Source organism: Rana temporaria, chromosome 6 (genome assembly GCF_905171775.1).
Source record: "Rana temporaria chromosome 6, aRanTem1.1, whole genome shotgun sequence".
Lineage (NCBI taxonomy): Eukaryota > Metazoa > Chordata > Amphibia > Anura > Ranidae > Rana > Rana temporaria.
The window spans coordinates 103,959,467-103,987,199 of record NC_053494.1 but is presented as its reverse complement, the minus strand read 5'-3'; the positions used below and the strand labels follow the sequence as shown (position 1 = coordinate 103,987,199).

Genomic DNA, 27,733 nt, shown 5'->3' with positions numbered 1-27,733 from the left:
GGGACCCCAGAGGAGGGTCAGGGAAAAAAAAAAAAAATATGTCAACGTTTACAAATCACTTTAAGGGGTCGGTGCAGGGAAGATCAGCATCTGAACCCAGAGAAACGGGAGGCTGATAGACTGGAGATAATTCAAAAGGCATTACAATTCAAGTTGAAAGTTAAAATTTACCAGAGTTGTGCATTTAAAGTGATAACTATGTGTAGTAAAAAAAAAAAAAGCTCAGCCTTTAGCACAGATTTTATAAAAAAAAAAAAAAATCTGTGCTAAAGGCTGAGCTTTTTTTTTCTTTTTTTTTTTTACTACACATAGTTATCACTTTAAATGCACAACTCTGGTAAATTTTAACTTTCAACTTGAATTGTAATGCCTTTTGAATTATCTCCAGTCTATCAGCCTCCCGTTTCTCTGGGTTCAGATGCTGATCTTCCCTGCACCGACCCCTTAAAGCAGTGGTTCTCAACCTGGGGGTCGGGACCCCCTTGGGGGTCAAATGACGATTTGCCAGGGGTCACCGAATCCTGGGCTGTTCCTGAAGCCCACACCGCTCTCCTAGCCTTTTTTCAGCCACCCAGCAGGGCTGTCCCTGGAGCCGGCGGCCACCCACTCAGCCTCTTCACAGCCACCCACTCAGTTCATGGCATGGCTGGGGGCAGAGACTAGAGGTCAGCGGACTGGTAAAGAATGAAGTGGTAGGGGCTAGAGGAGACCCTATCTCCTGATTTCAGCATAGGTGTCACTGCTGCGAGACACCACAAAGTCGGAGACACAAATTACTTGTCTTGCCTTGGGTACCGACAACCCATGCTATGAAATAATTTTACTGTTAGGGGTCCCCACAACTTGGGAAATTTTATCAAGGGGTCAGGGCACTAGAAGGTTGAGAACCACTGCCTTAAAGTGATTTGTAAACGTTGACATATTTTTTTATTTATTTTTTTCCCCCTAAATAACAAACATGTCGTGTTTGCCTGCTCTGAGCAATGGTTTTGCACAGATCAGTCCCTGACCCTCCTCTGGGGTCCCCTGCTGGCACTTCTGGCTCCTCCTGCCTTCAGTGTCCTTATAGCAAACTACAAAGTATGGTATAGAGTGCACCTATATTAACCACTTGCTTACTGGGCACATAAACCCCCTTCGTGACCAGGCGAAATTTCAGCTTCCGGCACTGCGTCGCTTTAACTGACATTTGCGCGGTCGTGCGACGTGGCTCCCAAACAAAATTGACGTCCTTTTTTCCCCACAAATAGAGCTTTCTTTTGGTGGTATTTGATCACCTCTGCGGTTTTCATTTTTTGCGCTATAAACAAAAAAAGAGCGACAATTTAAAAAATATATTTATAATAATAAATATCCCAATTTTTTTTTTTTTTTAACTATTTTTTTTCTCAGTTAAGGCCAATACGTATTTTTCGACGTATTTTTGTAAAAAAAAAAAAAAAAAAAAAAAAAAAAAAAAAAAAGATGATTTATATCCATCCACCCTTCATGTAGCTTCATTTCTGACTCCCAGTTAAAATGCCCTGTTTATCCGAATTCTGGGTACAGTATATTGATATATATTTTGATATACAAAAAAAGCGAGTACGCCCCTCATATTTTTGTAAATATTTTGTTATAGCTTTTTATGCAACACTGAAGAAATGACACTTTGCTACAAAGTAAAATAGTGAGTGTACAGCTTTGTATAAGTGTAAATTTGCAGTCCCCTCAAAACACCTCAACACACAGCCATCAATGTCTAAACCGCTGGCAACAAAAGCGAGTACACCCCCTAAATGAAAATGTCCAAATTGGGCCCATATCAATATTTGTGGCCATTATTATTTTCCAGCACTGGCTTAATCCTCTTGGGCATGGAGCTCACCAGAGCTTCACAGGTTGCCACTCGAGTCCTCTTCCACTCCTTCATGATGACATCACAGAGCTGTTGCCTTGCGCTCCTCCATCCGTTTGAGGATGTCCCGCAGATGCTCAATAGGGTTTAGGTCTGGAGACATGCATTGCCAGTCCATCGGCTACTTTAGCAAGGCAGTGGTCATCTTGGAGGTGTGTTTGGGGTCGTACATGTTGGCATTCATGGTTTCCTCAATGAACTGTAACTCCCCAGTGCTGGCAGCACTCATGCAGCCCCGAACCATGACACTCCCACCACCATGCTTGACTGTAGGCAAGACACACTTGTCTTTGTACTCCTCACCACACGCTTGACACCATCTGAACCAAATAAATGTATCTTGGTCTCATCAGACCACAGGACATAATTCCAGTATTCCATGTCCTTAGGCTGCTTGTCTTCAGCAAACTGTTTGCAGGCTTTCTTGTGCAACATTTTTTAGAAGAGGCTTCCTTCTGGGACAACAGGCATGCAGACCAATTTTTTTTTTTTTTTAACAGAAGGAATATTTATTCAAGAAATCAAACGGTTACATGCTCATATCATTCAAATAATACAAAGAGGGCCGCAAGGCCCAAACATTGGTTACAGACAGTGCAGGAAAAAAAAAAAAAAAAAACAATTGCATTTAGAGGACATCATGAAAACTTATCCAGACCGGAGAGGAGGGCAGGAAGGGGGAGAGGGGAGAGTTTGGGGGGGGGGGGGCCATATCCCATCCAGCAGGCCATATGTGGTGACCATACCGCATAACACACCGTGCACCCTCTGCGTCTCCCAAGCATAACACCCCTACCAAAGAACCCGATCGTGGGGGCTCCGCCAACCCAAATCACGGACCAAGGAGGGGTAAGGGGGAACCCCGGGACCGCCCCGGGGAAGGGGGGGGCAAGCAGCTAGACCCAAACTCACTATACCGTCAGCCTCTTGGCCGCCACCCAGGCCCCCCAGACCTTGTCGAACTTCTTGGGGCAGTTACGTCCCATGTACGTGAGCTTATACATGGGGAGGATGTCATTCACCAGTTTCCGCCAGGCAGGTAGACCAGGCGGGTCAGTCGCCTTCCACTGGAGTAGGATCGCTTTGCGAGCGTAGAAAGCTGTATAGAAGATAAAAAGCTTTTTGTGTGTGGAGGTGGGGAGGTTATCGGTAATACCCAGCAGTAGGATTAAGGGGTTCAGCCCAACAGCCACGCCGCCGATCGACTCAATCTCTGCCGCCACCAGCCGCCAAAACTCCTGGATCTTCGGGCAGAGCCAGACCATGTGAATGAAGTTCCCCACGGCCTGGCTGCATCTGGGACATTTATCCTCAGAGGTGCGGTAAATAACCGCCAGCCTCTGAGGCGTATAGTAGACCCTATGAATAAATTTCAACTGGATAAAACGCTCCTTTGCCGATATCATGAAGGGAATATACTGCTGCAGTCCCTCTGACCAGTCCTCCGATGTGAGGGCCGGCAAGTCCCGCTGCCAGGCTGAAAATGCCCGCGAGGCCCCGGGCCCCCCAGCACAGGCCAGCCGAAGGTAGACAGAAGAGAGCACCCTGTCCACTACACGGGAGGTAAGGAGCCTCTCCACCGAGTGGGGCTCCACCTTGATAGGATCCGGAAACTGCGCCCGGACCGCATGCCGAAGCTGAAGAAATCTGAAGAACATCCAGGGGGGAAGCCCAAACTTAGCCTTTAACACGCCAAAAGAGAGCAAACGACCCTCCGGCATGATGTCTCTCAGTGTCTTAATGCTATATCGCGCCCACAGCTGCGGGTCCGGCACAGTCCTCATATGGGGCAGGGATGGGTTGCCCCACAAAGGGACGTGGGGGGAGAAAGATCCGGGCTCAACCAGTAGCCTCGAGACCTGTCTCCATACCACCACTGTGGCCCTCATTGGTGCAGTAATCTGGGCGCTCACTCTAACACCCCGGTAAACCAAGTTGCTCAGTCCAGCATAGGATCCCATTATTGCTGCTTCAAGGGTAACAGACGGGTTGTTGTGATCCTGAGCAAACCACCATCTTACGGATACCAACACTGCCGCCCAATAGTACTTTCTAAAGTTCGGAAGGGCTAAACCGCCCTCCGACAAGGGGAGCTGAAGTATGGGCCTTCCCACCCTCGGGACCGAGGCCTGCCAAACAAACGTACCCACCGCCTGATCCAGTCTATCAAAAAATGACTTGGGGATAGTCACCGGTGTATGTCTGAAGACGTATAGAAACTTAGGGAGGAAGGACATTTTAACCAAGTTAACCCTGCCGACAGGTGTGAGAGGCAGGGTCTTCCAGGCCGCGCATCTTTGGAGAAACTTCTGGAGAACAGGGTTCACATTGGCCTCGATGTATTCAGACAGGTTTCTGCGAACCATGATGCCCAGATACTTAAAACTGTCGACCCACTGAAGCGGAGCCGGCAGATCATCGGGAGGGGGCGATCGCGTCAGAGGAAAAAGGACCGACTTGTCCCAGTTGATCCGAATACCGGAAAACCGGCCAAACGTGTTGATAACCGAAAGCGCAGCGGACAGGGAGCTGTGTGAGTCGTTTAGGTAGAGGAGAGTGTCGTCCGCATACATAGAGACCCTTTCGACAACAGAGCAGACCGTGATACCGGTAACCTCAGGGGTGGAGCGAAGCATAATAGCCAGTGGCTCGATGGCAAGGGCGAACAGGGCCGGGGAGAGAGGGCACCCCTGTCTTGTACCTCGGTGGAGTGGGAAGGATGCAGAGAGGGAGCCATTGGTCCGAATCCTCGCCGTCGGATTGGCGTACAACATCCTGAGCCAAGAGATGAACTGTGGACCCAAGCCGAATCTCTGTAAGACCTCCCACAAGTATTCCCACTCCACCGAGTCAAAGGCCTTCTCGGCGTCGAGGGAGGCAATAACCTCCTCTCCCCCCCTCCCGGCCACCCGATCAATAACCGTGAACAGCCTTCGTAAATTTATATCTGTCCCCTTGCCCGGCATAAATCCGGTCTGGTCCCCATTAATCAAAGAAAGTATCACTGTACCGAGCCGATTCGCCAATACCTTAGTAAATATCTTTGCATCAACGTTCAATAACGAGATCGGTCTGTACGACGAGCAGAGTGCAGGGTCCTTCCCCGGTTTGGGAATCACCACGACAACTGCCCGCTGCATGGAGGGGGGCAATGAGTGTCTCCGGAGGGAGGTCAGTAGGGCCCCTCGGTATCGCGCTCCCAGGGTGGCCCCGTGGGTCTTGAAGAATTCGGCCGGCAGGCCGTCATCTCCAGGGGTCTTCCCGGCCTGCAGGGAGGCAATCGCCCCCTGGACTTCCTTCAGAGTGATCGGAGCGTCCAGTGACGCACGAGCCTCTTCCGAAAGAGCAGGGAAGACCAGGTCATCTAAGAAGGAGTGTAGTTCATCCGGAGAATAATCGACCCTAGACGAGTACAACCCCTCATAGTAGGTAGCAAAGCAGGCATTTATCTCACCAGGGTCAGATACCAGGTCTCCCGACACAGTCCGGATACCAGCTATGGGAACAGAGTTGGTCGGGTCCCTAGAGATCCACGCTAGCAGCCGTCCCGTCTTTTCCCCCTGCTCAAACACTCTCTGAGACTGATGCAGGAGCTGTTTCTTAGCCGCCGTCAGTCTAAGGAGTTGAGCCTCCCGCACCGCCACCTGAAGATCCGCCCTCCTCTGCTCCCCCCCCTCCTCAGCATACTGCGTCTCCAACGACTGAGCCCTCTCCTCCGCCTGGGCAAGCGAGGCCCGGGAGGACGCGCGAACAGATTGAATAAGGGACTGGTATTTATTTTGAACTAAAAGCTTGAACCCCTCCCAGCGCTCCGGAGACTCGGCTCCCGGAGCATCGGAAGACCAATATTCGGCTATACTAGACTCCATTTCAGGTTCTATCCTCTCATCGGAAACCCAGTACCTCGAAAGGCGCCAAAGGCCGCCCCCGGGGGCCAGGCCCGTATGTAGTCGGAGTAAGATGGGGGCATGATCTGATATTCCCCTCGGGAGCACAGAAATCTCTTGTACTTTAGCTAACATAGGGCTGCTGGCATACATGAGGTCGATCCGCGACATGGCTGCATAGGTGGCTGAGCTGCACGTAAAGCTTTTAACCCCCGGGTTCCTCCACCTCCAAACATCCGTAAGGCCAACTGCCTCCGCCCACCTAGAGAGCGGGGAGTCAGTTGCAGAGCTAGAGGACATCCTGTCCAAGTTCGGGCAGGGCACCATATTAAAATCCCCCGCCAAGAGGACCGCAGCGGCAGAATAGGACGCTACTAGCTGAACAATCCTATTTAGGAGACCAATACTAGCAGGGGGAGGACTGTACAGGCCCACCAGAACCATCGGCATACCAGCCATCACGGCGTGTACCACTACATAGTTTCCCTCTGGGTCCAGATGCAGGTCAAGCAGCTCAAACGTTAGGGACTTACGAATAAGAATGCTAACCCCCCTGGCCCTACTAGAGTGGGTGGCATGATAGTAGTGCCCCACCCATGGTTTACGCAGGCTGAGAATCCTGCCACCCACTAGATGTGTCTCTTGTAGTATACAGACGTCCGGGGAGTAGTGCTGAAGAAACTTAAAAACCAGCGCCCGCTTAATTTTGGAGTTCAGCCCCCGGACATTCCAAGAGACTACCGATAGGGAGGCCATAGTAACACTGCAGAAAAATATAATAAAAGGTAAAATGGGACCGGGAGGCAGCAGAGACCCGCATCTGGAACCCCGGGCACAGCCGCCGTGACAGGCAGCGACTGCGGGCCACCCCCCCCACCCCCCAGCTGGACATGCACATATCTGGAATTGAGCACAGTATCTATTCCTTCAAACCATATGAAAACAGAGAAAAAGAAAAGAAAAACCAAAAGAAAGCTTAAAACGTTAACATCCCCAACTTCCCCCCACCCTGTACATTCATCAAAACCAGAATGCACCTTGATCCCCCCAACAAAGGTGGTTATACACCACATAGGGCCGTGAACATCAGTCAAGCAGGCAAGTGCAGTCCGAGCACTAGGTGCACAGGTGAACAGCAGAGGTGCCGCCAACGGAGCGGGACTCCAAAAAAAGGAAAAATAGGTAGTCTCCTGGCTTAGCCAGGGGCACTGTTCTTAACTAGGTCCTTACAATAGCAAGCACCACGTGGCGAGGATCCATGACAGTCAGACGCAGGTGGGCCGTTCCGAGGCAAAGTTCACCCCAGCCCTCCCACCAAACAATCAAAATAAGCTCAGTACTATAACCCAGCCTGAACATTAAAACAAAAAGATATACCAACACATAATATCCTCCCAGGCCATTCCCGGATCATGCAGCCGGCCACCACCCCCTCCCTCCAGAGCAAGCCTCAGGCCCCCAATCCCCCAAGTGCAGGAGGTGTATCAGAAGTGTGTGTTCATTGGAATCAGCTCCTAGGGGAAAGGGCAGACAAGTAGCTCCCAGCCAAGTCCTTCCCAGGTCAGGAACAGTACCGAAACAGGGGGGGTCAGGCAGGGGAGTCATGTCACAGGGGCAGAATAGGCCAGGCCATGCCGTAGCAGGGGGGCACCCACCGGTCCCAGGGCTCAGGCAGGGATGCTTGAGGGCACCAGGCAGACAGTTCCTACCCTAGAGGGCACGATCCGGGGCAAACAGGGAGGCACAGCCAAACAGGATACTACTCACAGGCACAGTCAGATCATTCACGTGGCAAGGTGTCGATCCATCTGGCAGCTTCCTCGGGCACAGTAAAAAACCGCACGGTCTCGCCATCCACTACCCGCAGGCGGGCCGGGAACATCATGCTGTACTTTATGTTCCTGGCGCGGAGAGACTGCTTCACAGTGTCAAAGGATTTCCGCCGCTTCTGCGTATCCACCGCAAAGTCCGGGAAGAACATGATCCTGGTGGCTTCAAACCGGACAGCCTCGATCTTCCGTGCCTCCCGCAGCACCAGGTCGCGATCCCTGAAATTCAATAGCTTGAATATGAAGGTGCGCGGGGGGGCACCCGGGGGCCCGCGGCCAGCCGGCATCCTGTGGGCTCTTTCCACGACGAAGTGCGCAGAGAACGCGGCCTGGGGGAACAGCCCTCGGAGGAGCCGCTCAGTGAAGGCTGGTGCGTCTGACCCCTCAGACCCCTCCGGGAGACCGACAATCCGCAGGTTATTACGTCGGTTTCTGTTCTCGGCGTCCTCGGATTTGGCTTCCAGGTGTTTAAGCCTGACTTGCACCGTGTGGAGCGTGGCAGTGTGATCATGGATCACATCTTCAGCATCCCCCAACCGGCGCTCCGTCTCAGCCACGCGGCCCCTGATCTTGTCCTGGTCACGCCGCATGAGACCCATCTCAGCCTGGAGGGAGTCAATCTTGGCTGTAAGTGCTGCTTGGCAGCCATTGATGGCTTGCATCAGGGCCGAGAAGTTAGCATCCGCAGTGAGAGCCGGGCCAGCGTCAGCAGTCTGTGTCGCCATATTGGAGGTCCTCTCCACGTGCGCGGTCCCCGCCGGAGGGTGATGAGGCGGCGATCGGCTTTTCACGGCCGCTCGGGACCCGCACTTGTGCTTTTTTCGGGTCTGGACCATCAGCCAACACCAGCAGGCAGGATGAGGGGTGCCCCCGCCAGAACAGGATAGGCAAACAGGATGAAATCCCCGTTTCAGCAGAGCTCCGCTCCTACACGTCCAGCTCGGTTGCCATCTTGGCCACGCCCCCATGCAGACCAATTTAATGCAGTGTGCGGCGTATGGTCTGAGCACTGACAGGCCATCCCTTTTACCTCTGCAGCAATGCTGACAGCACTCATACGTCTATTTCCCAAAGACAACCTCTTTATATGACGCTGAGCATGTGGCACTCAACTTCTTTGGTCGACCATGGCGAGGCCTGTTCCGAGTTTTGTCTTGTTAAATCGGCTGTATGTTGAACTTCAGGTGCCCAATAAAAGAGAGCAATAACACCAAATTTAACAAGCTGTACACTCACTACATTACATTGTAGCAAAGTGTAATTTTTTCAGTGTTGTCACATGAAGATATAATAAAATATCTACAAAAATGTGAAGGGGTGTACTCACTTGTGAGATACTGTACATTATAAATTGAGCTATACATTTATAAAAAAATTGAGGTATAATACTGATTGCATGAATCCAGATCCCCTCCCCAGGATCAATCAGGATTATCTCATCACTTTTTATGAAGTATCTTTATCAATTGTTATTGTGTAATGCTTTTGATACCTTTTTATCTCTCCCAGTTTGTTTTCGTATATGATGGTTATTTTTAAATGACTTTTCAATACATTTCTGATCATGATTATGTATATTTCATTGGTACCACATGCAATTCTATGGTCAAAAGATTTATAAAAGAAGCCCGTGCCCGCTTTCTTCAAGCAAGTTTTGACTTGCTCCCAGCTGCATCTGAGGTAATAAAAGCCCTCTGCTCTTTTGCAAATGTACTGCCCGATTATGTGGTTTTGTCATTTTCAACATCACTTACCCTTCCACTTTTCCACACTCTTTCCTCTTTACCTGCCTGTTCAAGCCAAACCTCCCCTTTCCTGTAAAATTATGATCTTCTGTGTACTGGCCTCCAGTGCTGACTGTGCCTGACCATCCAGCAGCTCTCATGTAGCGAGAACGTCTCTCAAGTCTCCGCTATCTCCAGTACCCGCCACGGTTTACACTTGTAAGCTCTGTGACTGGTTCACAGCGATCACAAGGTACAGGGCCAACCAGAGTGGCACTTTTCAATTGCATGCTTGATCACAGGTAAACCGTGATAAAAAGAAAAACATTTTTTAATATATGCAGTTTGTAAGATGATAAATATAGCCATCATTTTTTTTTTTTAATTTATAAACATACTCGCACATAGGCATGTAAAAAAGGAAGTACTATAAAATGTCAAATTGCAATTGTTGACAGGCATTAAAAAGATCTTGATTCGATACAGATACTCATACTACTGAAATACAGATATGTGAACTTTTTTTGCTAGCTAAAGATTTTTCAACAAGGTTTTAGTCATTCCCTGCCAGACAGTAAATCCAGCTGCTGGACCTCTGAGCAGACTACACTGCAACAGCACAATACAGCATGGCAGGTAGCTAAACAATTTTTTATTAAAAAAAAAAAAAAAAAAAAAAAGAAGAAGAAGAGAAAATATCCTTTACCCGCAATGCCGCCCCATCACTTCTAGCACAAACGTCCGTTGATGGCTACAATAAGAGAAAAATAAATAAATCATAATCTAAAAAGGTGAAGATGTTACAATTAAGATCACCAACACTAATAATGAAATACAAAGGGGAACACATAATTGTTTATTACATATACAGACTCTGCTTTTTGCCTTGAATTGATACACAGCACATGTCCTACTGCTCCTTTTCAGAATGTAAGTGTATGGCTCATTGAAAAGATTGTACTTACCTTGTTGCCGACAGATTATGTTCACAGGTATTATAGGAAAGGTAAAATAATTGCTCTGAGACACATATACTAGGCATAAATATGAACATGTAATCTTTATACAATTGCTGCAATCTGCCACAACTTTGTAGAAGATGACCTACAAAAGCAATCTACTTATTTTACCATACATCTAGTCATATACACTTCCATACTACATAATTGTTAGATTTAGAGAAGATTGACAGATAACCGTGTATTGTCAAAATTTAAGTGCTCCCTCTAGATTTAGATCAGCAAATTTCTATAATTTTATAAAATTAACAAAAATAAGGTAGAACAAGCATATCAAAAACGTTAGTCATAAAAAATTACACTAAGAAATACTGCAACAATATATCCGCTCAATAGAATATACAATACTTTGATTTCAAGTGCCAGGGCATGGGTGTGGGTTATTGTTAGTTTAAAAGTTAGGTGGTAGGTTATATCTCACAGACATTTGGAATACTTTGCCCTGTCAACAGAAAAATCTCTGTGCTAGGAACAGCCCCAGAAATGAATGTGCTACCCTACCGATAGACACATTTTCTGGATTCTTGATCCCAGACTTTTAGCTGTAGGTGGCTGAAATATACAAAATTAGTCCAAAATGAGTGGTTCTTCAGAAGAGAACTGGATCTGTAATGTTGTGATCCAAGCAACCCTGCCAAGATAGCAAATCCAGCTATAGTTCTACTAAAAAAGTACAGTTCTTCTTTAACCACTTACCGACGGCTGGCTGTCATATGACGTCCTGGGCTTTGTGGGGGTATATCTGAATGATGCCTGCAGCTATAGGCATCATTCAGATAGTCGTTTTTAGTCGGCGATTCCCTACACCATGAGAATGATCATAGCGGCTGATCAGGCCCCCCCGTCAGTGCTTCTACCAACTCACCAATGCGATCAGTGAGTCATTAAACAGATCCCCCGGCCACGGGTGTTCACCATAGAGATTTCCGGCGGACCAGATGGTTGCCCGGAGTCTCTATGATCATCGGACGCCAGGCGCAATGTTATGACGTCACGTCCGGCCTCTGCATTAAAAAAATAAAAAATGGTGCTGCCTCGGCTGGGAAGCTCCGATTTTAATTTTTTTTTTAATTTAAGCTACCCAGTCTAGAGGTGAGATGTGGGGTCTTATTGACCCCATATCTCACTGTAAAGAGGACCGATCATGCCATAATCCTATTACAAGAATGTTTACATTCCTTGTAATAGGAATAAAAGTGATAAAAAAAAATATTTAAAAAAAAAAAGTGCCAAAACTAAAACAAATAGAATTAACAATATAATTTTTTTTAAAAGTGCCCCTGTCCCCGTGTGCTCGCAGAAATGAACGTGCACACAAGTCCCGCCCACATATGAAAACGGTGTTCAAAAGGTAAGGTGTCGGCGCGAACGTTAGAGCAAGAGCAATAATTTTTGCCCTAGACCTCAAACATTTCATATTCCTGATATGCGTCTGTTATACCACATACATAGAGCTGCACGATTCTGGCCAAAATGAGAATCACACATTGTTTTGCTTAGAATAAAGATCACGATCCTCTCACAATTCTCGTGATGTAAAATCTTTCGCATTATACAAAAAAATTTAGGGCAACTTTACTGGTTATTTTTATTTTTTTTCATCCCAAAAAGATTTTTAGATGTATGAGCAGAGAAACCGTGACAGAGGATTCATCTGTTTGACATGCCCTCTCTGTTGCAGTTTCTCTGCTGATACATCTAAAAATCTTTTTGGGATTTAAGTATCATGCATTCTTTTAATTACTCAACACATATTTAAAGATTATTGGATCATCATGCAGTATGTAAAGTATGTTTTTCATGAGACATTTAAAGAGATATACTACCTTATCGATCATGATGTGTTTTTTGCCTTTTTCTTTTAGAAAAAAACAACGTATACATTATCTGCCTGTACATAAACCCTGAAGAAGGAATATATACATACGAGCTTCGAATAAACCCAGCCATCTGTATCCGAAACATGTTGGTTCTCATCCACCCCTTGTTGTATTAATCTCGTCTACAATTTGGGGTGTGATATTATGTACTGTGGCATCTTCGCTTTTGTTTTTAACTTACCCTTTTCTTTTGTATATTGTCACATTCTGACTATTGTATTTAATAAATATATTCTTTACATGCACCCAATCGTTGATTCCATATCATTGTACCAATCCGTACTATCCCAGGGGCATTCCTTTCTACTAGGGGTGCAACTGATCAAAAAAACTCACGGACTGGATCGATCCTCGGATCAGAGTCACGGATCGGATCATTTTTCGCATAAGCAAAAATCTTGTTACCAGAGTTTTAGATTTGACAGTTATTTTTAAAACACAAAACGGAGCTTATATGCTTAAATACAGTATATGTAAATCTGACAGACTGCTTACATGTTAAATTTTAAAAGCCTCAGCAAACCTGCTGACCTTGCATGGTTGTCAATGTGAAAGAACAGCTCTGATTTTCACATTTAACTTAATGTGAAAATCAAAAGGTGTTCTGTCACATTAGCAAGCATGCAAGGTTTTTTTTTTTTTTTTCTTAATTGGTTTTAAATATATTTACAAAAACTGAGCCTCTGGGCATTCCCCGGCTTGAAAAGTACCACGTGGATCGGTACCCGACAACAGGTTATCTGTCTAAACAGTTCGGTTAGCGACAGAAAAAAAACAAAAACAAAACTTTACTGCTCAGCCACTCCATTTGGAGAAATTATGAAAGGAGAACGTGCTACTCGTCCTCGATAGGGGTGAGGTTTCCCAAGAGGGAACTTTGGTACTAGGCCTAGAACACCAGGGGTTCAACTATATGGGTGTAAGGAGGGTCTTAGCAGGTGTTAGCACGGAGGAGGTAGTTAATGTGCATCAGTAAGGCCCCTTTCACACGGACGGCTGTTTTGCAGCAGCTAAAAGCATGTTTATGTTTTGCTGAAATTCAAGACTCCAGGCACAGCGATTAGTTGCATTTGTACAGTGCTTTTAGCTGCGGTTGCGTTTAGCCGTGGCACGATATTGAACAGGGATCCGACTTGGATCTCTGCCAATACCAAGCACTGTGTTTGGAATGAATCTTGAGGGGGAGGCCAAATTTCAAATAAAAAACTGGCACGGGTTTCCCCTACAGGGGCATACTAGGCCCTTGGGTCTGCTATGGATTTTAAGGGGGAACTCCCGTACGCCGAAAAAATGCAAAATCCATACCAGACCTGTATCCGAGCAGCAGCCCGGCCGGTCAGGAAAGGGGGTGGGGACAAGCGAGCGCCCTCTCAACCGTGCCAGGCCGCATGCCCTCAACATGGGGGGTAGGTGCTTTGGGGCAGGGGGCGCCCTGTGGCCCCCCCAACCCAAAGCACCTGTCCCCATGTTGATGAGGACAGGGCCTCTTCCCGACAACCCTGGCCGTTAGTTGCCGGGGTCTGCGGGAGGGGAGCTTATCGAAATCCGGGAGCCTCCTTTAATAAGGGAGCCTCCTTTAATAAGGGGGCCCCCTGATGCCGGCCCCCCACCCTAGGTGAATGAGTATGGGGTACATCGTACCCCTGCCCGTTCACCTGGCGGGAAAAAAATAAAACACACTACACAGGGTTTTTAAAGTAATTAGTCAGCTACGGGCCCCCCCCCCATCTTTTTTAGCTCCTTTTCTTGTGGGGGCCCTGCTTCTTCGATGTCTTCTGCCGGGGGTCCCGGTCTTCACCATCGTCTGGTTCTTTTCCGCCGGGGGTGGCTTTCTTCTTTAGCTCTTTTACAGCGGGGGCTTCTTCAACGTCTTCTGCGGGGGTCCCGGTCTTCACAGACGTCTCGTTCTCTTCCGCCGGGGGCCCCGCTCTTTTCTTTAGCTCTTTTACGAGGGGGGGTGCCCGGGCTTCTGTCGCCTTCTTCTCTTCTTCAATGTTGACGCGTCGCTTCCTCCTGCTGTAATGCCGTGTGCGCGGCTCGCACCGATTTATATAGGCTTCTTATGACGTCACAGTCCCATCATGCTCCGATGCACCCGGAGCATGATGGGACTGTGACATCATAAGAGGCCTATATAAATTGGTGTGAGCCGCGCACATGGCATTACAGCGGGAGGAAGTGACGTGTCAACATCAAAGAAGAGAAGAAGGCAGAAGCGCTGCACCCCTCCTCGTAAAAGAGCTAAAAGAAGAGAGCGGGGCCCCCGGCGGAAGAGAACCAGACGGCGGTGAAGACCGGGACACCCCCCTCCCCCCTGCAGAAGACGTCGAAGAAGCCCGGGAGGGGGGCGCTGTAAAGAGCTAAAGAAGAAAGCGGCACCCCCCGGCAAAAGAGAACCAGACATCGGTGAAGACCGGGACCCCCGGCAGAAGACATCGAAGAAGCAGGGCCCCCCCTTTGTAAAAGAGCTAAAGGAGAGGGGGGCCCCGTAGCTGACTAATAAAATTACTTTAAAAACCCTGTGTAGTGTGTTTTTTTACATTTTTTTTCCCCACTAGGTAAATGGGTAGGGGTACCCCCTACTCATTCACCTAGGGTGGGGGGCCGGCATCAGGGGGCCCCCTTATTAAAAGGAGGCTCCCGGATTCTGATAAGCTCCCCTCCCGCAGGTCCCGACAACCAACGGCCAGGGTTGTCGGGAAGAGGCCCTGTCCTCATCAACATGGGGACAGGTGCTTTGGGGTGGACCTACCCCCCATGTTGAGGGCATGCGGCCTGGCACGGATAAGGAGGGGGGGGGGGAAATCGCTCGCTTGTCCCCATCCCCTTTCCTGACCATCCGGGCTGCTGCTCGGATACGGGTCTGGTATGGATTTTGGGGAGAACCCCATGCCGTTTTTTTGGCATACGGGGGATCCCCTTAAAATCCATAGCAGACCCAAGGGCCTGGTATGCCTCTGTAGGGGGAACCCATGCCGTTTTTTTATTTGAAATTTGGTGTGGAGTTCCCCCTCAAGATTCATACCAAACGCAGCTGACAGTGCACTGCAATTACCTGCGGTTATGTGCCGATAGCTGCGGGATTTTGCAGCTGTACGCATCCAGTTCCATCTTTTCTATCTGCACAAAACCACGGGTAACAAAACCGCAGGTAACCGTAGTGTGTGAATGAAGTCATAGGAAAGCATTGTGTGCTTCTAGCTGCGGTAAAATCCGCAGCTAAAAGCACCATTCTATCCGTCCGTGTGAAAGGGGCCTTAAGCCGACTATTCTTGAGCGGCATTAGTGGAGGCGAAGTCAAGCCATAATTTCCACACTGTCGAATTTAGCAGTACACACACGAGAGTCATATGTGGCTTTATATAAAATGGTATTGAAGAATTGACCAAGGCTTTCCAAGAGTTCAGAGAGGGCGCATCCGATTGTTTCCATTTTAGTAATATTGCTTTACGGGCCAAAGAGCCCACCAGGCCCAGCATGCAGACTGGTACAGTCTGCAGGATTGGAATTGTTAACAAGGCTATAAATTGCATCCCCTCTACCCAGAAAGAGTGCACTTTGGGAAAGTACTACAACATATTACAGAAACCGCCTCTAGATTACCACATTTCCAACAGCTAGGATAGGCCCCAGGATAAATTTTGCTCAGCTGTTGCAGCGTTAAATACACCCGGTGTAGAATCCTGAATTGAATTAAGCGATCCTTGACTGCCACTAATTGGAGAAAAGGGTATTCCAACATATCATCCCAATCCTCTGTGTCTAGTTCAGGAAAATCCACCCTCCATTTAGCTTGGAGAGTTTCCAGCCCAAAATGCATTGATGGTAGTAAAGCCTTATATATGGTGGATAGAGGTTTTACCAGCTCATTGTTCCGGAGGAGGGATTCTAGAGTGGAGTGAAGGAGTAATAATAGTTGAGACCCAAATTGGGAAGAAAAGGCGTGTCGGAGCTGCAGATATCTAAAGAAGTAACAATTGGGCAAGTCATGGTTCTGTTTGATAGTGTTGAAGGGCAGGATGGCCCCATTATCACATATATGGTGGAGTACCTTAATGCCCCTTGTTGCCCATATGCTCGGATCAGGTATAGTGTGGAACTCTGCGAGGAGTGGGTTGAGCCACCAGGGGGTATCTGGGGACCATCTGTTTGGTTCTGCTTTATGTTTACAAATTTGAAACTGCCACACCTTTATCACTGATTTCATAGAGTGTGTGAGAGTCATAGGTGCCCGGGGACCTCTGTATAGTGCATTTCTCAGTGATTCAAAGGACCCCAGCGATGCAGCCTTCAAGTACCACTGAAGCGTTTGTATCATCATAGATCACCCAATTATGTAGTGGACAAGTAGGGCTGCAAAGAAATATTTTTGGAGGTCCGGACAGGCCAGACCCCCCTCCGTCCAGGGTCTACGGAGGATAGACTTTGCTAAAATGTGGGGGTATCCATACTGGAGTGTGCCTGGTGACATAGAAAAATAGGAAGGCACTTCATTTTGAATAGGTTTATTCTGCCTATAAAAAGAGACAGCGGCAGACTGTCCGAAGCTCTTAATTTGGATTTAAGGGCCGATAATAGGGGAGGGAGGTTCAAGGCAATAAAGTCTGTCACATTGGGGGTGATGTTGATCCCCAGGTAACGAATTGTCGAGGCCCAGGACAGAGGTAAAGAGGGATCCGCCGCCTGATCAGCCGCTGAGTCGATAGGTAGGAGTTGGGATTTTTCCCAGTTGACTTTCAGTCCAGATAAAATTGTAAAATAGGAAAAAAATAAAATAAAAAGGGCCTCTCCGAGGGAGGGCCCAGGGTCATTAAGGAAAAGCACCAAGTCATCAGCGTATAAAGCCAATTTTTCAACGATAGAGCCCACCCGTATACCCACCACAGCAGTAGAGTGTCGGATTGGCAGTGGCTCCATCAACAGGGCGAACAAAAAAGGGGAAAGTGGGCATTCCTGTCTAGTTCCCCGTTGTATCTGGAACTGTTCTGAGAGCATGCCCCCTAGTTTAATTCGTGCTGTTGGGGATTTATACAAGATGGTAATCCATTTACAAAAAGGTGGGGCCGAATCCAAAGGCTTGTAGTTCTATAAGCATGTAATCCCAAATGACGGTGTCAAAAGCCTTCTCCACATCCAAGGACACCAAGACCCTAATCTGGGAGGAGGTCGGGGGAAGTTGCAGATGTGTCACTCGTCTCAAATTTGTGGATTTTCCAGGCATAAACCCAGTCTGGTCTATGATGACAAGGGAGGGGAGTACTTTAACCAATCTAGCAGCGAGAATCTTGGCCAGGATTTTTAAGTCATAATTTAAAAGTGAAATAGACCTATATGAGGCGCAAAGGCTTGGGTCCTTTCCAGGTTTGGGAATGAGAACAATGTGGGCCTGGTACAAGGTAGGCGGGAGAGACCCATTCTCTAGACCAGGGATAAGCAATTAGCGGACCTCCAGCTGTTGCAGAACTACAAGTCCCATCATGCCTCTGGGTGTCATGCTTGTGGCTGTCAGTGTCTTGCTATGCCTCATGGGACTTGTAGTTCTGCAACAGCTGGAGGTCCTGCATATCCCTGCTCTAGACAGTGTGTGTAGAGGGATTGTAATCTGGGGGCCAACCTCTTTGCGTACATTCTATACCAGTCTCCCGGTAGACCATCTGGACCTGGCATCTTAGCAGGCGGATGGGATGAAAACGCTGTCTTGATCTCCAGAGCGGAGATCTGGGCTTCCAGAGCCTCCACATTATCCAGCTCTAGAGAGGGAAGGGAGAGATTCCCGATTTCCTCTGCCATGAGTTCAGTAGAGACAGGCGGCGATTGACTATACAGTTCCCTGAAGTAGTTCCCAAATTCCTGAAGTATGGCTTTTGTGCCCACAATTGTTTCCCCGTCAGGTGTACGCAGTTTAGATACTGCCGTCTGCGACAAGATTAGCTAACAGTCTGGCAATCTTGTCACCCGACTCGAAAATTCTACCAGCTAATAAATTTACATCATTGTTTGTTAAAGTAGTATAGTGGAGGTTAGAGCTGCACGATTAATCGTAAGAAAAATCGCAAAACTCGATTCACCCCCCAGCGATCTCCAGGACGGATGACCCACGATTTTCGTGTGCGGCCATAGGAAAGTCCCAGGCTTCGGCCTAGCTCTGGAGCGGCGGCCATCTTGGTACACCCGGCGGCTGTCTCGTAGGAAGTGACGTTTTGGCGCCGCCATCTTGCTCCATCCCACACTCCTGCACAGTAATGATAGTGAGAAGGGGGCAAGCGGACATCTTGTTACACCCAACAGTTATTTTCAACACAAAAACTGAGCTTATGTGGTTAAATACAGTATATGTAAATATGACAGACTGTTTACATGTTAAATTTTAAAAGCAGCAGCAAACCTTACATGCTTGCTAATGTAAAAATCAGGAGGTGTTCTGACACATTAGCAACCATGTAAGGTCAGCAGGTTTGCTGCGGCTTTTAAAATTTAACATGTAAACAGTCCGTCATATTTACATATACTGTATTTAACCACATAAGCTCTGTTTTGTGTTGAAAATAACTTTAAATAAAATTGAGAATCGCGAGAGAATCGTGATCTTCACTTTATACAAAAGAATCGCGATTCTCATTTTTCCCAGAATCGTGCAGCTCTAGTGGAGGTTTACCTCCCTTCTCGTCTGTGCCAATAGGCCTCCGAACAGGGGTTACAGGCAAAGCAGTCGGCCGCTTCAGTTGCACTGTCTTCAAGTTGTAAAGTCAAGAATTTATAGTCAGCCCTTGCCGCTTTAATGGCCAAAATGTAGTAACCCCTCGTGGTCGCTTTGAAAGCTTCCTATACCATTTCTACAGAAGCTGTATCCTAATTGGCAGGCCAGTAGGAGTCTAAATAGTGGAGCAAAAGCATGTAAGGTTTGCTGCTGCTTTTAAAATTTAACATGTAAACAGTCCGTTGGATTTCCAAATACTGTATTTAAGCATATAAGCTCCGTTGTGTGTTGAAAATAACTGAAATTTAAAACTCCATTGGGTGTAACAAAATGTCCGCTTGCCCCCTTCTCACTAACATTACTGTGCAGGAGTGTGGGGTGGAGCAAGATGGCGGCGACGAAACGTCACTTCCTGACGAGACAGCCGCCGCCGGGTGTACAAAGATGGCTGCCGCTCCGAAGCTAGGCCGAAGCCTGGGACTTTCCTATGGCCGAGGCTGCGAAGCGCTGCGCGGATCGCGTGGTGTGCCGATCCGAACAGGGTGACTCGTTCGGATCATGAATTCGGTGACGATCCCGTTGCACCACTACTTTCTACAAATTCCTGTGATCGGGAAGAGTGATCAGTGACGTGTCACTGGTAGCTCCTTCCCCCAACAGTTAGAATCCCTCCCTAGGACACACTTAACCCCTTCAAGTGGTTAATTTCAAATTGAATTTAGATTCCAAGATTTTAAAACATAATGAAACTAGCATGAATTATGACATGACGATTGCAGAATTTAGTAGCAAAAAAAAAAAAAACACAACGCCACACACACACACACACACACGGGGAGTTGCAGGTTTCTAAATGAGTAATTTCCTGGTGGCACATTTCCTACTTTAGGCCCCTTTCACACGGGCGGATCAGTAATGATCCGCCTCCGTATGCTCAGCGGGGATCGCTCTGTTGATCCCCGCTGATCTGGCGTTTGACAGGGCAGTCCCCGCACACTGTGCAGGGACCGCCCTGTCTTTTCTCCACTCTCCCCTATGGGGGGGGGGGGGGAATCGGATGAACACGGACCGTATGTCCGTGTTAATCCGATTCGATGACGGAAGGAAAAAAGGTTTTTCTTTTGTCTGCAGAATCGGATCATTGCGGAAGTGGACAAGATCGGGTGTCAGCGGATCTGCTGACATCCGGGATCTCATAGGGGCCAATGTATGTCCCTTTTTCATCCGCAAACGGATGGATGAAAAAGCGGACATACGGTCCGCACGTGTGAAAGGGGCCCAACATCTATGGTAAAAACTACGACCAATTGGCCTATGAACAAATAGTGAGAACAAATGCCAACTTGTTTTACATCAAAATCTCTTTGCTCACCTTTGAGCAGTAGTTGTGATTGCATCAATTACTTCCATAATTCTGTGCAATGCTGAATCTGTCCCAATGGTCATATCTGTACCACAGAAGTCATTGTCAATTGACCCAACAAGACCAACAATATTCAAATGAGAGTACTTTGCAGCAACATCTTCTGTTATTTTTTCTGAAAAATAGAAAAATGAACAGATACATTTACATAGTAGTCACAGTTTATACATATATCAAATTTGCAGTAAAATCTAGCACAAATTTTGCTGAAATGCCCGCACTCCTCTTTGCATTTTATTAAGTTTATTTATTGGGCCAAATATTGCATTATCGGTTTTAAAGTCATCCCATAATGCTTTAATTATGTGGCAGACATCACAGTTATAAAAAATTCTATGCATTTAAAAATATACACACTTGGGGAAATAGGTAGGGCTAAAGAAAACATGTGAAATGTATTCATTAACCATTTAACAAAGCACACATTAGGCAGTATTTGGACCAAGGAGTTACCAAGCACTTTTCTCCTTCAGGAGTATACCGTAATACAGTTAAAGACTCAGGGAAATGTGTAAGAAAATATCTGACTAGTTAGGCAAATCATCCTTTTTCTATGGAAAAAATATCCATCACATCTGCCCCAGGTTTGGAAACAGCTTTCATAAAAAACAGGATTTCATTCCCAGCAAGACATTTTTTTGTCTAGGACTAGTTTTACACTGCATATCCTCAATACAGGATCATGAAAACAGGAGGATTTACTTCAAATAATTCAAAGCATCACTAAATGGTGGACTGCAGTCCAGATCCGAACCTCTGTCCTATCCAGACTCGCTGGCCTCCACGGCCATCATTCTCAAGGCAAAGCAGAGAGCGGGAGGCACAGCCCCACTGGACGAAGGGTGGGAGCTGAATGAGTTAACTTTCCAGATTAACCAGCCGGTGATTAGTTTCTTAGACACTGGGCAGTCCTAGCAACCAATCCCTAGCTTGTAATACGAAAAGTTGGTGTGCTAATTCAACAAATGCAAAATACTAGGGCTGTGCAAATTAACTTTTAATTAATCGATTAATCTTTAATTTTTTTGATCGATCAAAATCCTTTTGATCGATTAAAATTCTTTTGATTGGTACTCACCTCTCCGCCGGCTTCTGGGCCTTCAGGGAGTTCCGTCGGAGATCCAGTAATGTCACGGACACCGGCGGGGCTTGCCGTGTCCATCTGAAGGGCTCCTTTGCTGTGCCTTCATATCTGCATGCCGGCGGGACCTTACTATCTGACACACGCAAGGGCTGTTACACTTCCCTCTATCAACCTGGGATTCTACAACCATCCACTGGGAGTTGTGATAATTCCCTTCATTGGACATCTACATGCAGATGGACTGATGTTAACCCCTCCTCATCTGGATTCAGCAGTGGTATCATTGTACACATTTTTATACCAGTATCATACTTAGCTACATGTTTTTATGACTGCATTTGGTACCGTTTGGTATTACTCGCACCATTTTTACAGCTATATGTAGCTACATCGATTTTATCTCCAGTGCAATATTTATTTGGTTACCTACTTGAAGACTAAAAATATTTTTACAGTTTATGTAGCTACATCGATTTTATCTCCAGTGCAATATTTATTTGGTTACCTACTTGAAGACTAAAATTTTTTTAATGCTATTCCCATCGAGCGCTGCCTTTGTTTGTTTTTTGTATCCTGCTATCCATTTTTCCAGTGGTTGGGAGCTGCACTGGGAATCAGCCTGCAAGGAGATCAGCTAAAAGTAGTTGGATCTGTATGTGCGTTATAATTAATCGAAATTAGTCGATTAATCGATTAAAAATAAAAACGATTAAATCGAACAGAAATTTTTTGATCAGTAACAGCCCTACAAAATACCATTAATAACAAATACTACCTAATATAAAAAACAAAGCAGATGAATAAATAGTGAAATGAAACAAAAACTAAACCACACAAACACACACACACACACACACACGTGACATATAGTTCAAGTGATAATGTCCCAAAGTGTTACTATATCCGGACTCCTTCCTTGGGAGACAACTTTTTCCAATAAGTGCTGTGTTGTGAAAAAATGATCAGCGATATACAATCCACCACCTCCTAGGTGAATTGGCTGCTCACCTCAGGCAAAGACCCCCTGGGTCAAATCACGCCTCTAGTTGAAATATCGCTGTATTCTCGGTCCTCTGTGTTAATCACCAACTGCTCTTCTAGAGTTGCTCAGAGTAGAAAGAAAACCTTTATTGTGCAAAATTGCTTGGATAAATGCATATTTATTAAATATAAAATGCCCACTCACATAGTCGTCATCTTGTACATTGCCTACAACGCGGAGATACCAAGAGCACGCCTCTTCATGTGGAACCCGGAAAGAGCGGTGAGCCCTTGGTATCTCATCGTTATAGGCAATGTACAAGATGACAGCTGTGCAAGTGGGCACTTTATATTTAACCACTTAAGGACTGGAAGAATTTCCCCCCTTAATGACAAGGCCATTTTTTGCAATACCACACTACATCACTTTATCCAATTGCACAGTTGTGCAATGCTGTACCCAAACAAAATTGACTTTCGACAATTTTGAAAAACTTTACTTTTTGCGCCATTACATTATATATATATAGTTAACACTAAGGGGCAATCAAGGAGTTAAGCGTGTTCCCTCAACGTATTCTAACTGTAGGGGGGGGGGTGCTGCCTGGGACTGTCTGGTAATCTGTCAGAATGGGTATCTGCATGGTTTACAAAGGCAGTTTCCCATTCTGCCTCTCTACTAGGCGATCACTGGCAGACATCGAGTCGGTCCGATTCGCAGGCACGCTCCACCACTGTGCAAGTCGCCAGAGATTGCGCAGGAGAACCAACCTGCCGAAGAACAACTGCGGCGGCAGTCCTTAAAGGGTTGTAAACCCTCATGTTTTTTAACCTTAAAGGGGTGGTTCACCTGAAAAAAAAAAAAAATGTAAAAGCCAGCAGCTACAAATACAGCAGCTGCTGACTTTTAAAAAATTAACACTTACCGAGGATGGCGGCGGGGGGGAACAGGTAAGGGAATCGGTAAGGGAAAGCGCTGTGGCTTCACTGCCCGGTTCCCTATTGCGCATGCGCGAGTCGCGCTGTGCATTTCCACTGGTCCCCGTTGTGTTCTGGGAGCCGAGTGTTTCCCAGAACACAGGGGGGGGGGGGGGGTGACGCGGAGGGGCCGGACTCGCAGGAGTCTATACCCAGAAGTGGTGCAGATACCCGTTTTATACAGGTATCTGCACCCCCCTGAAAGATGTCAAATGTGACACCGGAGGGGGGAAGGTTTCCGAAAAGCGGAGGTTCACTTTTGGGTGAACCTCCGCTTTAATACATCCCAATTAAAGGGGTGTTCCAGGCTTTTTTTTATGTTTATTAAAAGTCAGCAGCTACAAAAAGTGTAGCTGCTGGCTTTTAATAAACATACACTTACCTGTTCCTCGGTCCAGCGACGTGCCGCTGGGAGCTTCGTTCTGGTCCCCCCTTCACCGCCGGCGCCTCCACTGCAACTGTGGGAACCCGGCCGTGACAGCTTTCGGCTTAGACTAAGCGAACGGCGCATCTCTCCCTGATTGGACAGGCGATCGCCTGGGACCTGTCACGTGTCCCAGGTGATCGCCTACAAGGAGGGGGCCACTAAAAGGCGATATGACGTATCGCCTTAGTGGCCCCTGGGTGGAAGGAGGAAGTGGGACAGGAAGGACCAAGGATACAGCGATATTTCAACTAGAGGCGTGATTTGACCCAGGGGGTCTTTGAGGTAAGCAGCCAATTCACCTAGGAGGTGGTGGATTGTTGATCACTGATAATTTTTTCACAACACAGCACTTATTGGAAAAAGTGGTCTCCCAAGGAAGGAGTCCGGATATAGTAACACTTTGGGACATAATCACATGAACTATATCACTCGTGTTAGTAATTTCCGTTTGTTTGTTTCACTTCACTATTCAGTATTTATTTTAACTGTTACGTTTTTGATATTAGCCAGGATTTGGAATTTATAGTATTTTGCATTTGTTGAATTAGCGCACCATTTTTTAATATTTATGTTGGTATGAGATCACGGTTGGTGGGCAGCTGTTCTAGCCCTATAATTTTATTTACAAAAGTAGCGCTTAAAAGCGGGGTTCCACCCAAAAATGGAACTTCCACGAATCGAGTGCCCCCCTCCCCTCCGATGTCACATTTGGCACCTTTCGGGGGGGGGGGGGAATACCTGTCTAATACAGGCATTTGCTCCCACTTCCGGCGAAAGATTCTGCGGCGATCTATCATCATCATGTCCGGCCCCTCCTTCGTCCCCACTGTATATACAGGTCCCAGAAGACAGCAAGGACTAGTTGGGACATGCAGCGCGACTCACACATGCGCATTAGGGAACCAGGCTGTGAAGCCGCAAGGCTTCACTTCCCGATTCCCTTACTGAAGATGCCAGCGCTTCCACCCGGGAGCCGAGGGATGGGGTCGGCTTTGGGCGAGTACATCGCGGGCGGCCTGGACAAGTAAGTGTCCTTATTTTAAAAGTCAGCAGCCTGACTGACCTTTAATTTTTATTTTATTTTTTTGAGCGGAACACAGCTTTAATTATTTCACATTTGAATATAAAAAAGTTAACCCCAGCTGTTCCTGCTCCCAACCTCCATTCAGTGCTGCTGTGCCTCCTGCTCTTGACTCTGTAAGGAAGAAGAGCATGAGCAAGAGGACATGGCTGTGAAAGTGGGGGGGGGGGTTGGGGATGATGTGAAGTGTTCAGTGGTGTGGGGGTGGGTCTGGGACAAAATGTAATGGGGAGCAGTGCTGTGAAAGGAGATTATGTGAAGGGGGGCAGTGCTGGGTTTGGTGCAGTGAAGGGGGGTGATGTAAAGGGCAGGCTGGGCTGTTAGAGGGTGCTGTGAAGTGAGGGAGGGATGGAAGGCAGTGCTGTGGGTAGGGGTTAATATGAAGGAGCGCAGTGGACACTCAAGTCAGGGTTTGACAAATTTGCTTGGAATCTAGGAGCCAGCTAAAAAAGTTAGGAGCCAAAAAACGCACCCCGTCCCAACAAGCTTGCGCACAGAAGCGAACACATACGCAAGTAGTGCCTGCATATGTAAACGGTGTTCAATCCACACATGTGATGTATCGCCGCGATTGGTAGAGCGAGCGCAATAATTCTAGCCCTAGACCTCCTCCAACCTGTAGATTTTTTTAAACGTCGCCTATGGAGATTTTAAAGGGTAAAAGTTTGTCGGCATTCCACGAGCGGACGCAATTTTGAAGCGTGACATGTTAGGTATCAATTTACTCAGCGTAACATTATCTTTCACTATATTAAAAAAAATTGGGATAACTTTACGGTTTATTTTTTAATAAAAAAAAAAAAAAAAAAGTGTAATTTTTTCCCAAAAAAGTGCACTTGTAAGACCGCTGCTCAAATACGGCGTGACAGAAAGTATTGCAACGATCGCCATTTTATTCTCTAGGGCGTTAGGATAAAAAATATATATAATGTTTGGGGGTATTAATTAGAGGGAAGAAGATGGCAGTGAAAATAGTGAAAAATGTCATATTAGAATTGCTGTTTAACTTGTAATGCTTAACTTGTAATGTCAACAGCCACCACCAGATGGCGCCAGCTCACAGAAGGAAGAGCTTGGGAGGTGGGGGTGCACGGAGACACAGCATCCTGTGCCTCCATGCGCCCCCACCGCGCGATCGCGGCAGCCGGTAATTGAGGCCGCGGCTTCGCAGCCTTGTAGGCCGCGGCTTCGCAGCCTTGTAGGCCGCGGCTTCGCAGCCTTGTAGGCCGCGGCCTCAATTACCGGCGCGCGCAGGGTCTGAGGACACTGATGCAAGAACAGGATGATATAAAATGAGGGGGCTGTAATGGAAAGGATCTGAGACATTGCGCAAACACTTTTGCTGAAAGAAAATTTTACAGAGCAGACCTCCTTGAATTTTAATTCAATACTCCTGAGTTAAAGTAGAACTATAGGCAAAATGTTTTCCTTTTTTCATTTTGGATCGAGGTAAAGAATGGTTATAACTCGTCAGATTTATTTTTTATTTTTTTGCCATCTGTGTCCCATTGCGGAGATTTCCCTCAACTTCCTATCACAAAGCCAAACAGGAAGTTCAGGGATTTGGGGACCCCCAGGGAGATTTCCCCTCTATTACTTTTCTGGGGACAACACAAAATTTGGGATTTTCTTTTACTTTCAATGATAATGGTAAACAGGACATATAGAAAGGATGAATCAGGGTCACAGACAACAATAAAAACTGACAGGTGTTCCAATCCCTCTGCACTCTATTCAAAACTATAAAAAAAAAAGATTTAAAGAATAATTTCACGTGAAAAAAAATACCCACTGTGCTAGAAATACCGTATGCTTTCAATAAAACACATTATGCCCCCAATTGTTCTTCCTGTTTAATCAATTGTCAATTTAAAAAATACAGTATAAATACACACATACTATCCAACATGTTGCATGAATTAACATGCTTACCTTCTTTAACAAGCTCCTCAAGCAGACCACTCCACTCCTTTCGAAAAATATTTGCTCCTGTTAAACTGCCATCTCCACCAATGACACATAAGTTTGTTATGCCATGTTGCACAAGGTTATGGGCTGCAGCCAGACGGCCTTCATGAGTGGTAAATGCTTTGCATCTGGCACTTCCAATGATAGTTCCTCCCTGTAAAATAACATTCAATATTTTAGTTTTGCAATTCATTATGATCAAACCACAATTTAACCTTAAAATAAATATCTAGCTACACTCCTTTTAAAGTGGTCTTAAAGCCTGAAGATGTTTCACCTTAGAGGGGTTGTAAAGGTAAAAAAAAAAAAAAAAATCCCTAAATGGCTTCCTTTACCTTAGTGCAGTCCTCCTTCACTTACCTCATCCTTCCATTTTGCTTTTAAATGTCCTTATTTCTTCTGAGAAATCCTCACTTCCTGTTCTTCTGTCCAACTACATGCAGTAATGCAAGGCTTTCTCCCTGGTGTGGAAAAAGCCTCTTGAGGGGGCGAGCAGGAGTGTCAGGACGCCCACTAACACACAGCTCCTTTCTCTATCTGCAAAGTAGAGTGTCCTGACCCTCCTGCTCGCCCCCTCCCCCCTCAAGAGGCTTTCTCCACACCAGGGATAAAAGTTCTGCATTACTGTGTGTATTTACAGACAGAAGAACATGAAGTGTGGATTTCTCAGAAAAAATAAGGACATTTAAAAGCAAAATTTAAGGATGAGGTAAGTGAAGGAGGACTGCACTAAGGTGAAGGAAGCTATTTAGGGATTTTTTTTTTTTACCTTTACAACCCTATTAATGCATTCTATGCATTAAAGTTTAAAAACTTTCTGTACTGCAGGTCCCCCCCAGACCCCCCCACCCCCTTATT

The 27,733-nt window shown here is 46.6% G+C and overlaps 1 protein-coding gene across 1 annotated transcript in view; it reads right to left on the bottom strand.

The window, feature by feature from the left end:
* PFKL (phosphofructokinase, liver type) overlaps nucleotides 1-27,733 on the bottom strand; it is a 158,808-nt gene that overhangs the window by 87,216 nt on the left and 43,859 nt on the right. Inside the window, exons 4-6 of the mRNA XM_040357096.1 lie at nucleotides 26,840-27,029; nucleotides 20,306-20,471; nucleotides 10,044-10,088 (exon numbers count right to left, since the gene is read on the bottom strand). Coding sequence (XP_040213030.1) covers nucleotides 10,044-10,088; nucleotides 20,306-20,471; nucleotides 26,840-27,029 — 401 coding nt within the window. The remainder of the gene's footprint in view (nucleotides 1-10,043; nucleotides 10,089-20,305; nucleotides 20,472-26,839; nucleotides 27,030-27,733) is intronic.